This window comes from Stigmatopora argus, chromosome 5 (genome assembly GCF_051989625.1).
Source record: "Stigmatopora argus isolate UIUO_Sarg chromosome 5, RoL_Sarg_1.0, whole genome shotgun sequence".
In the NCBI taxonomy this organism is placed as follows: Eukaryota; Metazoa; Chordata; class Actinopteri; order Syngnathiformes; family Syngnathidae; genus Stigmatopora; species Stigmatopora argus.
In genome coordinates this window covers 16,941,872-16,956,746 of record NC_135391.1, presented here as the reverse complement: position 1 = coordinate 16,956,746, position 14,875 = coordinate 16,941,872, and the positions used below count along the sequence as shown (strand labels likewise).

The window sequence follows — 14,875 nt, the reverse complement described above, 5'->3', positions numbered from 1 at the left end:
ACCGTTTGACTACACAATGGAAAAGAATCATTTGGTGTTTCTAGGGCTGCCACTAACTAATCAGCAGCTCTTTTATCATATAATCAGCAACTATTTGGTAGTCGATTATTTGTTTTGATACTGTGTCTTAAGAGTAAATTCTCTCTTATTTTTTTATTTTGGAATTTACAAAAATGAAAATAAACTCTTATTTGCGCATGTTTAGATTTTTTTTTTTAAGTACACAAAATATTTTCAATTAAAAACCAAAAGAGGATAAGAGACTTTTCATTATAGTTTCTGAATTCTGAAGCAAGGGTGAATCCCAAAGCAGACAATCCAAAAAAGGAGATAACAAAAATGCCTGTGAAAGCAGGTCAACGGGATCTAAATACTGAGTGGAACATAGAAATGTAAACAAAACAATCAATTCAACATCAAGACATGTTAAAGAATGAAAACAAGATGTTGCAGCGAGAAAACGTAAACAAGACAAGGGCCTAGCTAGTGATGAATAGCAATAACATGAGGGCGCAGGATTACAATTTGGAAAAGACAATCAACAATTGAACCTTCGTTCTGCATACCGCGTATCCTCACAGGGTTAGCGGAGGGTGCTGGAGCCCATCCCAGCCAACTACAAGCACCAGGCGGGGGACAACCTGAATTAGTTGGGAGCCAATCGCAAGGTACAAGGAGACCAACAACCATTCAACCTCCCACTCATACCTAGGGGCAATTTAGAGTGTCCAATCTTCATACAAAATTGGTTTTGGGGGTAATATTGAATACCGTAGAACAGTTGGAATAAATACCTAGGGGAAATTTAGAGTGTGCAACCAGCCACCATGCATGTTTTGGGGATGTGGGAGGAAACCGGAGTACCCCAAGAAACCCAGGGAGAACGTGCCAACTCCACACAGGAAGGTCCGAACCTGGGCTTGAACCCTCGATGTAAGGCAACATCTGGGTCCAAATACCCTGCTGATAAGATCCGCAGGATACTGCATCTGAGATTTCACCCACTGCCTCAAATCTGGCCTTTGCTACAGAAGTGAAACTAAACTAGCAAATGAATGTGACTTTTTTTTTTTTAATGTAATAAATTACACTCCAGTGGTACCTCTACTTACGAACGGCGTTTTGTAACTTTTTCATTGGAAGAAAAATATTTTACATTGAATTAGTATAATTTGTACCATGATCTTTAATACTATCTCATAATTCCTTTTGAAAATGCTAAAAATATACCAATTTTCTATAAATATGTATCCAAAAAAGAATAAAGAAAATTATATTATAAGACATGTGTCAAAGTGGCGGCCCGGGGGCCAAATCTGGCCCGCCACATCATTTTGTGTGGCCCGGGAAAGTAAATCATGAGTGCCGACTTTCTGTTTTAGGGTCAAATTAAAATGGAGAGTATAGATGTATATTCATTTTCCTGGTTTTCCCCCTTTTAAATCAATAATTGTAATTTTTTAATCCATTTTTTCTGTGTTTTTAGTTCAAAAATCATTTTGTAAAATCTAAAAATATATTTTTCAAAAAGCTAAACTAAACATTGTTTTAGATCTATAAAAAAAACTGAATATTCAGGGCTTTTCATCCAGTTCTTTTAATCCATTTATTAAAAAAATCTAAATATTATATCTAAAATGGTCCGGCCCACATGAAACCGAGTTGACGTTAAAGCGGCCCGCGAACCAACCCGACTCTGACACCCCTGTTATAAGACGTTAAAATGAATAAGAAATGCAAAAATATTTTTCAATGGGGTGGAACTGTGTCAGCTGTGTAAACACACAACTTATCAACTTAAAATTATTAAGTTATGTTAAATTATTACATATATTACACACACTCAGAAAAACTAAACTCCTTAACCAACGAGAGTTGAAGACACACAAATCCGGAACCCATGATCCCGGAAAAAGTGCACAAAAAGGGGCTTTTGGTCGGATGGTCGAGCTCATACTCTGCCGGGGGCCGCTACCCCATTTCAGGCTAGCTCCGGCGTCCGCCTGGAGTACACAATTTTGGCTCGGACAGGCGCCGTTCCCTCCGTCAAACCCAGTGGCCGCTCTCCTGCATAAACTGGCTCTTGTCCGCTTAAACCGTGCTAACCTCGGTTTCGGCGTCATGGAGACGCATCTTAATTCTAACGAATGCGAGGCCAGTGAGTTGTTGGGAGATAGCCAATAGTAAAGCAACTCTACTACGACAATTAAGAATATAATAATAAAAAAAATACTGGACACTTCACATTTTGGATTGTTTGCGTTTGCAAAGTGTTTCCCATCAAGGATTTTCATAACCTGAATATTTGGGTGGACTTTTCAAATTTTGAAATAGTTGCCCAATACTTATTGGTTCCACTGTCAATAATTTGCAGTGAAACAACAAGAGTAAATATTCTCTGATTCCTGTAGTCCTCAAATTAATATATAATTATTTATTGAAAGGAAAATAATAATTGTCTAATTCCTGTCATTCTTGATAAAAGCAGATGACTATCTTGATGATTAATAAAAATGATTCAGTAAAATGTTATAGTTAAACTCCCATAGTAGTATTGTATAAGGGCTCATTGCAAAAATAATTGGGGATTAATTGACTATCTAATAATTGTTTGTGGCAGCCCTAGCTCTTTCCGTGTCACAAACGGTGCATTTTCTGTTACATCACTACATCAGTCTTCTGTTTTTGGTATTAGTTTGTCTTAGTCTTTGCCTTTTAATGTCACCATAGAGAAACACAAATACCGTAGGGTCAGAGTGTATTTGTTTCCTGTTGCTTTTTTTGAATATATTTGCTTGTCCATTACGGGAGGAGCGGCCCAAAGAGAAGAGATCTGAAATAATGTTTTCATTCTGTGTTTCAGATATGCATAGTAGGAAGTTACAGCACAGGCTGAATGAAAAACTCTGGCTGGTCGAAAATTACTTACGAACTCTGGGAACCTGGCGTAGTAGTGGCGCATCCCACATTGCCCAGTGCTCTCAAAATTCCAGTAAATCTACTCACTATAGGTTTAGTAAGGATAACACTGACCTGAAATCACGCCCTTTGCTTCCTCATCCTCATTTTACCTCCACACCATGCCCACTCTTGCCACTAAAGGCCGCAAGTGTGCATGCAACACCATACACTTGGTTGAAGTTGCCCTGTTTGGTGTCTTGGGTCAATTACTATATATTGTAATACATGGTGTCCCCAAAAAATGTGACATAATTTGAAGTGGGAATAACTTATGAAATAATTGTCTCCCATTGACGGTGCTAGACGTCCAATCTAGTTTGACTGTAAGACAGGATATTGTCCAAAATGGAGGGCGGCCTGGTGGAGCGAGTGGTTAGCGGGTCGGCCTCACAGTTCTGGTGTCCTGGCTTCAAATCCAGGTCTGTCCACCTGTGTGGAGTTTGCATGTTCTCCCCAGGCCTGTGTGGGTTTCCCCCGGGTACTCTGGTTTCCTCCCACATTCTAAAAACATGCTTATTGGATTGGATTGGATTGGATAACTTTATTCATCCCGTATTCGGGAAATTTCATTGTCACAGTAGCAAGAGGGTGAGAATGCAGATACAGGAAAGGCATTTTAGACATAAATAGATAGGTAATAAGTAAGTTAATAAATAAATACATGAATAAATATATAAATAAATAAATAAGCGTGTTGCTGGAATATATATATATAAATATACATATACATACATATACATACATACATATATAAATATACATATACATACATACATATAGATACATACATATACATACATATACATACATATACATACATATACATACATATACATACATATACATACATATACATACATATACATACATATACATACATATACATACATATACATACATATACATACATATACATACATATACATACATATACATACATATACATACATATACATACATATACATACATACATATACATACATAAATATACATACATAAATATACATACATACATATACATACATATACATACATATACATACATATACATACATATACACACATATACACACATATACATACATATACATACATATACATACATATACATACATATACATACATATACATACATATACATACATATACATACATATACATACATATACATACATATACATACATATACATACATATACATACATATACATACATATACATACATATACATACACATACATACACATACATACACATACATACACATACATATACATACATATACATACATATACATACATATATATAAATATACATATACATACATATATATAAATATACATATACATACATACACATAGATGTACATGTATACATATGGTAGGTCTTAACATTCAGCCATTTGTTTTGTTAAAGAGCCTGACAGCTGATGGGAGGAAGGATCTGCGGAAGCGCTCCTTCTTGCAATGAGGGTGCAGCAGTCTATTGCTGAAAGAGCTTCAGAGGGACTCCACGGACTCGTGCAGGGGGTGGGAGGTGCTGTCCATGATGGACATCATCCTGGTCAGCATCCTCCTCTCTCCCATTTCCTCCACAGAGTCCAAAGGACAGCCCAGAACAGAGCTGGCCCTCCTGACCAGCTTATTCAGCCTGTTTTTGTCCCTCTACGTGCTCCTGCATCCCCAACAGACCACTGCATAAAATATTGGACACTCTAAATTGCCCCTAGGTATGGGTGTGAGTGTGCATGGTTGTCCTTCTCCTTGTGCCCTGCGATCGGCTGACCACCGATTCAGAGTGTCCCCTGCCTCTGGTCCAGTCAGCTGGGATAGGCTCCAGCACCCTATGCATCCCTGATAAAGTGGTTCAGAAAATGAGATGAGACAGTCCAAATGGATTGGATGTCAACCACTATCAATGCTTCTGTTCTCTGCCGGCATTGGGTGTTCATCATGGTTAAATTATTTTAAAATGATTACTAAACTATGAAATGATGTCACAAACTGTCGGGACAGCCTGTATTATAAGTCTGACATGAGAAATACATGATGGATATATTAAGCCATGTCAAATCTGTCACACATCACCCTGCCTTAGCGCTGACTCCGTTTCATGCTGAAGCTGCACAGCATACGCCAGACTACCAAATATAAGAGGAATTAAAAAAAATGCAACTCAACGTTTCATGATCAGCCACCCGTCATCATGTATAAATTGTTTTTTCACGTGGTTCAGTTGTCAGAGTTCTTGATTTTGAGCGTACAAAATTGTGAAAATAGACAATTACTTCAGTTCTCTGTCTTTGGGCTGCATTGTGTGAACAATTGACGAGCATGACTAGAATGAATCTGAAAAAAAAAAGCAAACAAACCAAAGAACCCAGGCTTAATGTTCCACTGGTAATCCACAGCAACTGAACCATCACAGATGGAAAAAACATGGAATTTATCTTAACGACATTACAAAGCGCCATCAAAACAGGTTATGGCTAAGCTAGCCTAGGTGGGACAATGTATTTAAAACATGATCATGTTTTAAATACACTGTGTTGATACATGATGAACGTGTTTTTGTTTGCTCCCTCATTATGGAAAGAAGCATAAAATAATATATGCTTCTTGTTTCTAATTGCCAAAATATGCATTTTGTCCTTTTTCAGTTTTGATATATTTTTGTATTTATTTATTTTACTTTTGCTTGCATTTGTCGCATTGATCATGTCAGCTCATTTATTTCAGTGAACTTTGCACTTTTGATGGAATGATACGACGATATGAGACTATTAAGCGATGTTATTCATGTGTGCAGCTCCCTGTGGGCAGAACATCACCACCCAGGATGGCGCGGTGGTCGCGCTGCCTCCCTGTAAGACGGGCGCCTGGATTGTCCCGGCCATCATGGCCTGCTATCTGCTGGTGGCCAACATACTGCTGGTCAATCTTCTCATCGCCGTGTTCAAGTACGTGAGGCACCCTGATGGCATTACCTTTGAAATGTTATTATTTTACCATTATTTTACCATCATTTTATATCTTATTTTTAAATGAATACAACATTGAATAACTAAATTGATTACATTACAATACATTAAAAGCCGCCTGATGGTGTCGTGGTTCACTCGCCCGACTTCGGTGAGGGCAGGCGCAGGCTCGATTCCCGCTGGAGGTCCAAATAGTCGTCTGTGTCTCTGTGTGTCCTACGGCGAACTTGCGATCGATCGGTCTAGGGCAGGGGTGTCAGACACGGGTTGGTTCGCGGGCCGCGTTAACGTCAACTCGATTTCATGTGGGCCAGACCATTTTAGATATAATATTTAGGTTTTTTTTATAAATAGATTAAAAGAACTGGATTAAAAGCCCTGAATACTCAGTTTTTTACAGATCTAAAACAATGATTATTTTAGCTTTTTTTATATATTTTTAGATTTTACAAAATTATTTTTGTACTAAAAACACAGAAAAAAATGATTAAAAAATTACAATTATTGATTTAAAAGGGGGGAAATCAGGAAATGTAATATATATCTATACTCTTCATTTTAATGTGATCCTAAAACAGAAAGTCGGCACTCATGATTTACTTTCCCGGGCCACACAAAATGATGCGGCGGGCCAGATTTGGCCCCCGGGCCGCCACTTTGACACATGTGGTCTAGGGCTTTCACCCGAAGTCAGCTGGGATAGGCTCTGGTAGCCCCCGCAAGCCTTTCGAGGCTGCGCGGTACCGAAGATGAATACAATACATTAAGAAGAAAAAAATCATAGTATTTAACTCAATGCATGTCACTGATGACATTAGATGTCCACTTTTTTATGTGGGAATACTGGCCATTGATGCACATGTTTTGGCACTCGCGTCCAATCCATTTTGACTGGTTGAAATGGATTAGAAATCTAGTGGTGTTAATGGAAGCCAATGAGTCAAATGAGTTTTCTGTAAAGGGTTAAAATAAATACATTATTTTTGAGTGAAAGAAGAGAACCCCTTTTTTAGACAAATTGAGGATTGCTTTAAAGATGATTGGAATTTTGGGGGGTTAAAAATAATCGGGCGGCCCGGCGGATGAGTGGTTAGCGCATCGGCCTCACAGCTCTGGGTTCCTGGGTTCGAACCCAGATTGAGCCACCTGTGTGGAGTTTGTATGTTCTGCCCGGGCCTGCATGAGTTTTCTCCAGGTATTCCGGTTTCCTCCCACATTCCAAAAACCTGCATGGTAGGCTGATTGGGCACTCTAAATTGCCCTTAGGTATGGCTGTAAGTGTGAATGGTTGTCCGTTTGCTTGTCCCCTGCGATCAGCTGCCCACCGATTCAGGGTGTCCCACGCCTCTGGCCCGAAGTCAGCTGGGACAGGCTCTAGCACCTCTCGCAACCCTAGTGGATAAAGCGGTTCAGAAAATGAATAAATAAATGAAAAAAAATACTCTTTGGTCAAAGGTGAGGAAATTTTTTGTCAATTGTTTTAGTAATATGCTGCATTATTAGTGAGGTAAATGGGTAAAGATGTCAACCTTGTTAATGGGAGTTAGTAAGATTTTTTGGTACCAAAGTTATTACCGTAAATGGTCAAATTTAGGAATGTTGAAAAAGTGACAATTTCTGTAGTAATATGTCAGTTGAAATATATATGATGTCCATCGACTAAGGTGTAAACCTTTTCTTTGAATGCTTCCATGGGATTTAATGGTAATGTTTTGGTAAAATTAAAGACCAATTGGTAATGACACCCAGAATTGGTTGCCACCCAATGGCAGGGGACAAGATATGGACAACTATTCGAGCTCATACTCATAGCTAAGGACAATTTAGAATGGCTAACCAGCCTACCACGCATGTTTTAGGGTTGTGGGAGGAGACCGGAATACCCGGAGAAAATCCACACTGCCAGCGGCACAAAAAAATCCACACAAGGTCGGAAACCACCGGGGGTTTCATCTTAAATAATAGATGTTCCATTGGAAATTTCTAGCTTTTATCTGAATTTAAATGTAAATTTTGGTGGGAACCAGGAGGTTTTGGGCAAAAGTGAATATCCTGTACTGACAAAAAAGTGAGTGGAACAAGATTAACAAATTTTAATGCATAAAGTGTAGAATTTTTATACTGTATGTGAGAGTCATGTTATCTCAAGGCATTTTGCATTATCCTTAGTATATTAAAAACAGCTAATGTGTTTTGTTGTTGAGTTTATCTGAGTGAATCCTCTTCTACTGTAATTGTTTTTATAGCAATACATTCTTCGAAGTGAAGTCCATCTCCAACCAGGTTTGGAAGTTCCAGCGCTACCAGCTCATCATGACCTTCCACGAGCGTCCGGTCCTTCCTCCACCGCTTATAATCTTTAGCCACATAACCATGGTCCTCAAGCACTTGTGTTGTCGGTGGCGTAAGCACGATGACGACGAGAGAGACTACGGACTGAGTATGTGGTGTTCAAGCTTTTTTACAGTCTTAAGTCTCGAGTATGTGAAAGTTTTTAGACGTGAGCCCAGCATAATCACCAATTGTGTGTGGCTCCAGTTTTTTACCTAGGTCTACAATGTGTTGTGTGTCTGTCTTGCTACTGCAACCAAGAAATTTTCCGAACACGGGATGAAATAAAATTCTAATCTAATCTAATTTGTCAATTATCAAGTGAATCGACTATTTTGCTAGTAGAATTGTTTAGAAACATTTTTTACTTAAATTGTCCAACTCCTATTTTTGAAAAGTCTAATTCGTAAGGTTTTTATTATTGTTATTAATTGTCTCTCTTTTTTAATGATCAATCAGAAATCATGTTGTTGTTGGCTGTTTATCGGTTCCTTAAAACCTGAAACAATAAGGTAGTCTATTGATGATCCGCCATTATAACCCGCTTGAAATTGTATCCTACGCAGAACTTTTCATCACAGAGGACGAACTGAAAAAGGTCCACGACTTTGAGGAGCAGTGCATAGAAGAATACTTCAGAGAGAAGGATGACCGATTCCACTCGTCTAATGACGAAAGGATTAGAGTCACTTCAGAAAGGTTTGTCTACTATACCAACAAGTTCAGTTTTAATGCAATGTTCAGATTAGAGTTAGCGGGGATTTCTGCATCCCTATTAGAGATGAGTCATAACACATTGATGGACTACTTTTCTGCTTACACCATGGGTGTTGAAACCCGTCCTCAAGGGCCGCAGTGGGTGCAGGTTTTCGTTTCAAGCGAACAAGAAGAGACATTTTCACCAATCTGGTGTCTTAAAGTTTGAATCAGTTTATTACCGCAGGTGCTGCTTGTTCCAGAAGAACCCTCATTGGTTAAACTTTTAGTGCTGGATTAGTTGGAACTAAAACCTGCACCAACTGCAGTCCTTTGTGGAATAGTTTTGACACCCCTGGCCTAGACTGATCACATGACTACAAACAGAGTGAGCATGAAAGCAACATTAACTTATTAGCTGCCATCATTAGACATCTAAAATACTTTGATTAGTAGGGGCGAATGAACGAATGTTCATTAAACATGCATTCACTGTCAGTCCTCCTGGTTTAAATGAATTAGACGTTAGTTGTTGTCAATGACGGTGAGTTAAAGTATGTAAGTGTACTAGAGAGATTAGCATTCTTTTTCAGTTTGAACTAGTGTTGATTCTCTACCACATTGTTTTGATTTTTTTTTTTCCTTTTAGCATTAAATAACTATATTCACTTAATCAAATAATTGCTGTCATGGCAACACATCTTAATAACCTTTGTATCTAGGCTGTATGGGTGAAAATAAATTATTGAAATGTGGTGTTTGTAACTGGCAGCCATTTTGAGAAGGGCTGCGCGCAGTTGGGAATTTATTTTCGAATAATATGTATTGCTTCGGCAGCTTCGGCGGGCCACAACACGGTGACCGTGATCACGTCCGCCTTACATATCTGAGATCGAGGGTTTAAACATCGATGGGTTCCAATACTCATATCGCGATTGGTGCAACACTAGTTTTAACACTATCACTGCAGTTAAATTTTAATTAAATTAAAATATGTGAATGTATTTGAAAAAATTGAATATTTTGTAGACAACGAATTGTACTTGATTTATTGAATTCAGTCAACCTTTTGCATATACACTCACCGTTTTTAAAATCAGAAAATGTGGTTGCTTTGTTAACAATATCACTGTTTGTCAGGGTGGAGAACATGGCGATGCGTCTTGAGGAAGTCAACGAGCGGGAACACTTCATGAAGGCCTCTCTGCAGACCGTGGATATCCGTTTGGCTCAAATGGAGGAGTTGATTGGACGGATTGCTGTGGCATTAGAGCGCGTGACGGGTGTCGAACGCGGAGAAGTCAACAAGGTTCGATCTCGTACATCATCCGATTGCACCGACTCCGCATACATCATCCGTCATGGGGAGTGCACAGACGCGGCATACATTCTCCGCCAAAGTAGCTTCAACAGCACCGAGGGGAATGCGTACCGTCTGCAGGAGGCGCTGGAGTGCAACGCCGAAGGCTCCATGTCCCCCCCCTCTCCTACACGAACGAGAAGCCATTCCTTTTATGTGGGTGGCGGACGTAGTGGCGAACGCCCCAGCGGTCCCGAACGGGCAGACAGCTTCTTTAAAGAGCGCTCACTCAGTCTCCATCGAGCCAACAGCTCACAATCTGTGTCCTCGTCCGCCGCCAACAAAGAACTGAAGCCTTTACCATTGGCAACGCTTTCGGTCTCCCAGCAACACCGTCCCTCATCGTGCATCGATATCTACGTCTCGGCCTCTGAAGAGGTGGCTCCCGCCGAGTTTCTTTTGGATCCCCTTCGTGTGGTCCCGCCCTTCCAGAGAGACACGTCGCTACAGTCAGACATCATTGAGGCAGCGCTGCCAGGAGGCCGGGACTTTAGCGTCGCCGACAGGCACTCGGATGGGGGGGCTGCAGCCGTGTTCGATGACGGCGCTGCGGCCGATTTGTCCTTGTGTTCCGCTCACCTGTTACCGGACAGCGCCCTGCCCGCTTGGGATGCGGAACCGTCACCGCCCCCCTTGACCGGGCCGTTGGAGCGATCTAAGAGCAGTCGCCTCCTCTCAACGGTGGGCACGTCCTTCCTGGAAGAGCCCCCATTGGTCAAGTCCCACAGTCTCATGTTCACGACGAGGAGCTGCTATGGCGGACTGGGTGCGGGCGTCCAGGTCAAAGCTGCAGAGTACACCAGCATCACCGATTGCATCGATACACGCTGCGTGTCATCACCATACACACCTGTAGAACGCACGCACTCCCCGGGAGCCTCCACCTCGTTCCCTTTTGATAAGCCCTCAGATGTTGGCTCTTCTCATCCAGAGAGAGAAGCCGAGCTAAGCCACACTGAGTCTGATCCAGAGGACCCTGAAGACCTAGTGGCAGTCCCCGATACCCCTCGTCTGGGGACCCTCAGCGGACCCGGCGGGGCCCCTCTCTGCTTCCCCATCTCCAGGCTGGAGCGAGCCAATAGCTGCTCTTCTGATGACTCCCATCCTTCGCTCACGCTGGACCCTCCGCACAGGAAGAGCTTGTCAGTGAGTGAGAGGATGGAGAAGGGACCGGGTCTGGGGGCAGACAGGGGGCCCGGGGGTCGAGGTCTGGCGGGAACCAGAAACCCCTTCCTCAGGAGCAAGTCCGGGACACGGCCTGACGCTGCTAAGACTGACAGCCTCTCCATGAGGAAGCTGGCTGCTCCGTCAGCATTCCGCAGCTTTGATAGACAGAACTACACGTGACACGCATACACATCACACACACACACAGTTTAAAGTGAAAAGGGAAAGCGTTAAAGCAGGACCTGAACCAGATCTGCCATGCATTCAGAATCAGCAGCCCAAGTACGTGAGCGGGTCCTTTTCTCCACATGTCAAAAAACAAAGAGCTATGGATTTAGATTAGTGTTTACCCACTCCCATCTTGTATCTAATTCAACTCTCAGTGGAAACTGTTTGTGCTGTATGTACGCCAACCACTCCCTATTATGCCATCTTTGTATCTCATTCACATCATAGAAGAAAAGAAACAGAAACTACGAAGGTAAGACAAATTCAAGGGGATCATACTACACCAGATCGTTGTTGTGGTAACACTTAACATATCATTCATTCATGATGTGCTTATCATATTTAGGCCACGTAAGGCATTGATTAAAATTGCAGAGATTTGCAAAATAGTTATAAATTCCAACAGTAAACACTTGAGGGCTAGATAACTACCCTACTGAGTTCCCCCCACCCCCTAAAACATTCCTGTTATATATACTGCGAGCACTCACAGTTAGTTAAATAGTTAGTTTTGATTATCAGTTTCATAATTATCTTATATTTCGCTTCTCTTTACCTGCAACCAAAATTGACTTTCTATCCAAAGAATGGTCGTTGTTTCAGGTGCACCGTTATTCATTGGCTTTCCTTCACCTGGATGTAAATTAAAAATACAATACCACTCAACTGACACTAGGTCAAATTATGCCCAAAGGACTTTGCTTTACAGCATTTGAAATTGCACAAAATTTACCCCACAAATTCTGCTGCTCTTTACTCTTTGAGTTCATACATAGTCTTATTAGTCTGTTCTGAAACTGGATCTAAATATCCTGACCAGTATATGTTCACATATTACTGTGCAGTAGCAGTTTTAGGCCATTTACATTCTATAATAAGATAAAAGTATTACCGTATTTACTCGCATATAAGCCACATTTTTTGGAAAAAAATGATCGAGGGTACGGCTTACACGCACGAAATTGCAAGGTGACAAAGATGAAACGCCATTACACCATAACGCCATGATGCCATAGCGCAAGACAATGCGGCCGATACGGTCATTTATTTCAAAATAGAGAAAAGATAAACAGTTAAAACGCTAAACGAAATTTAGTTTGACGTCTGAATGAAATTCAAGAAATATATATACGAGAAATTGTAAAATTCAACAATTTTAAGGCAATTTTAAGGATGCGGCTTATGCGTGGGGATGGGTTATATGTGAGTAAATAGGGTACATTTACCCTTAATGTAAAGAAATCACACCAGCTGTCTCCCATATGATGGTCTTCAGCCTTAGGCTGCAGTTGAAGGCCTGATATGTCACAATGTTGAGCAAAAACGTGCCAATTGAGTTTTTCTAACTTGTGAACGGATTCGAAACACTTACATAAGCCAGCGTGTTTTGCTGCTGCTTCAAGATATCCGCTTAAATGGTGATATATCGTGGCCACACAACATATATTATAAATATACGGATTCAAAACTTTACTTATTGAAACATCTAACATCATGTGCGTGAAACCAAAACCTCCAAATTCACTGAAAGTCTATGACTGTTAATACTGAGATACGGTTCGCTTGACGCTTCCAAATGTTTGAGGTCCAAAGGTTGCTCTGTAAATGTAAATTATTTTATGGCAGCAGAATATAGAAGAAAGAGGGGTCATTATATATTTTTTACTCTTTTCTTTTTAACTCGTTCACTGCCATTGACAATGATAGATTTCCAATGGATATTTGTCACTAAAACCTATGAGCTAAATATTGCATAGCTTGTAAGGATAAATGCAAGTGAATGATTAAGAATAATTGGGCTAAAGTGAGTGACACACACGTGAAAGTGCCTTCCAACCTCCACGACATATCAAAGATGGGTTCCAAGTTTAGATGTTGGATCAAACGATTTTGAAACAGTTGAGGAGAGAATCTGGTAAAGAGGGCTAGATTATCTTTTACATGAATCAGAATATATACAGTTACTATAAATCTTCATTGTCTGACCATTAATTCCCATTTGTCTTTATCATGAGTCCAAATGATTCTATTAAACCTTTCATATCATGAATGTTTCATTTAAATAACTGATAACTTCTTGTTTGATTTCCAACTATATATAGAACCTCTTGATATTTCTATAGTTTTCTAAAAGAAAATTCACTAAATGCTGATGTATTTATGAAGTATAAGAGTGTCTCATAGACATTGTACAATTAATAAAGGTATTTAAAATAAATTTTATCATATGTTTAAAAACAAAAAAAGGAATGATACAGCAACTTGCAGTTGCCTGGTTACTATACTTCGGGGTGCCTTCAGGGCATTGGCGAATTATGTTGCTGCTGAGTCACATATTTTTGACTTTCTATGTTCCTCACACAAAATTGAATGTGGCCTCAGCACAAACATCTGCTTTAGCTCATATAAGTCTAAAGAGTGGAGGCTTGTCAGAAATGAACTAGATCCAACAAGTTTTTCTTTGCATAGTGTCTCACAACTACCTGTATGTTGATGATGGTGAAACTACAACATGTTCATCTTGAAGACATTAATAACATTAGTTCCAGTGTTGTCCATTTAAGATGGGTCAAAATTCCTAACTACATATGGAGCTACAATGGAACCTTTAAAGTTGAACAGAATCCCGAATCTGACAGTGTGTCAAATTTCTACCGGCCATCCAGTTTTTCCTCTGGTACCCGATGAGTGGTGCAAAAATATGCACTAATAATTTACATGGAGTATAAGGAAGTTTGCTAATTAGTGTGCATGAGTTGCCTGTGTACCCTGGCCTATTTCTAAAGTGGACTTCCAGGAAAGGGTCAAAACCTGGTCTAAAGTACATTGTAAAAGATTAGATGTTCATTTTATGGTAAATTGGTGGCAGCTGTTTGCTAGAGTTTTGCCATTTACACCATTAAAAATAAATGGGAAAGTGATGGTTTTCTATTTCTATGTGTGCCCTGCAACAGACAAGATGACGACCAGTCTAGGGCGTAGGCCGCCTTTCACCTGAAGTCTGCTGGGATAGGCTCCAGCACCCTTAAAAGGATAAGGGGTATTGCAAATGAATGAATGAATGAATGAACACCTGAAAATGGTCTAGAGCACATGTGTCAAAGTGGCGGCCCGGGGGCCAAATCTGGCCCGCCGCATCATTTTGTGTGGC

The 14,875-nt window shown here is 40.3% G+C and overlaps 1 protein-coding gene across 12 annotated transcripts in view; it reads left to right on the top strand.

The window, feature by feature from the left end:
- Positions 1–12,420, top strand: part of trpm3 (transient receptor potential cation channel, subfamily M, member 3) — a 149,098-nt gene extending 136,678 nt beyond the window's left edge. For 7 of the 12 annotated variants that reach the window (XM_077600296.1, XM_077600290.1, XM_077600291.1 and 4 more), the window contains 5 exons: positions 2,864–2,992; positions 5,771–5,921; positions 8,189–8,382; positions 8,840–8,972; positions 10,110–12,420. In XM_077600296.1, coding sequence (XP_077456422.1) covers positions 2,864–2,992; positions 5,771–5,921; positions 8,189–8,382; positions 8,840–8,972; positions 10,110–11,676 — 2,174 coding nt within the window. In that variant the 3' untranslated portion in view covers positions 11,677–12,420. The remainder of the gene's footprint in view (positions 1–2,863; positions 2,993–5,770; positions 5,922–8,188; positions 8,383–8,839; positions 8,973–10,109) is intronic. The other 5 variants (XM_077600299.1, XM_077600298.1, XM_077600294.1 and 2 more) reach the window with 1 other exon arrangement.
- The last annotated feature ends 2,455 nt before the right edge of the window (positions 12,421–14,875 follow it).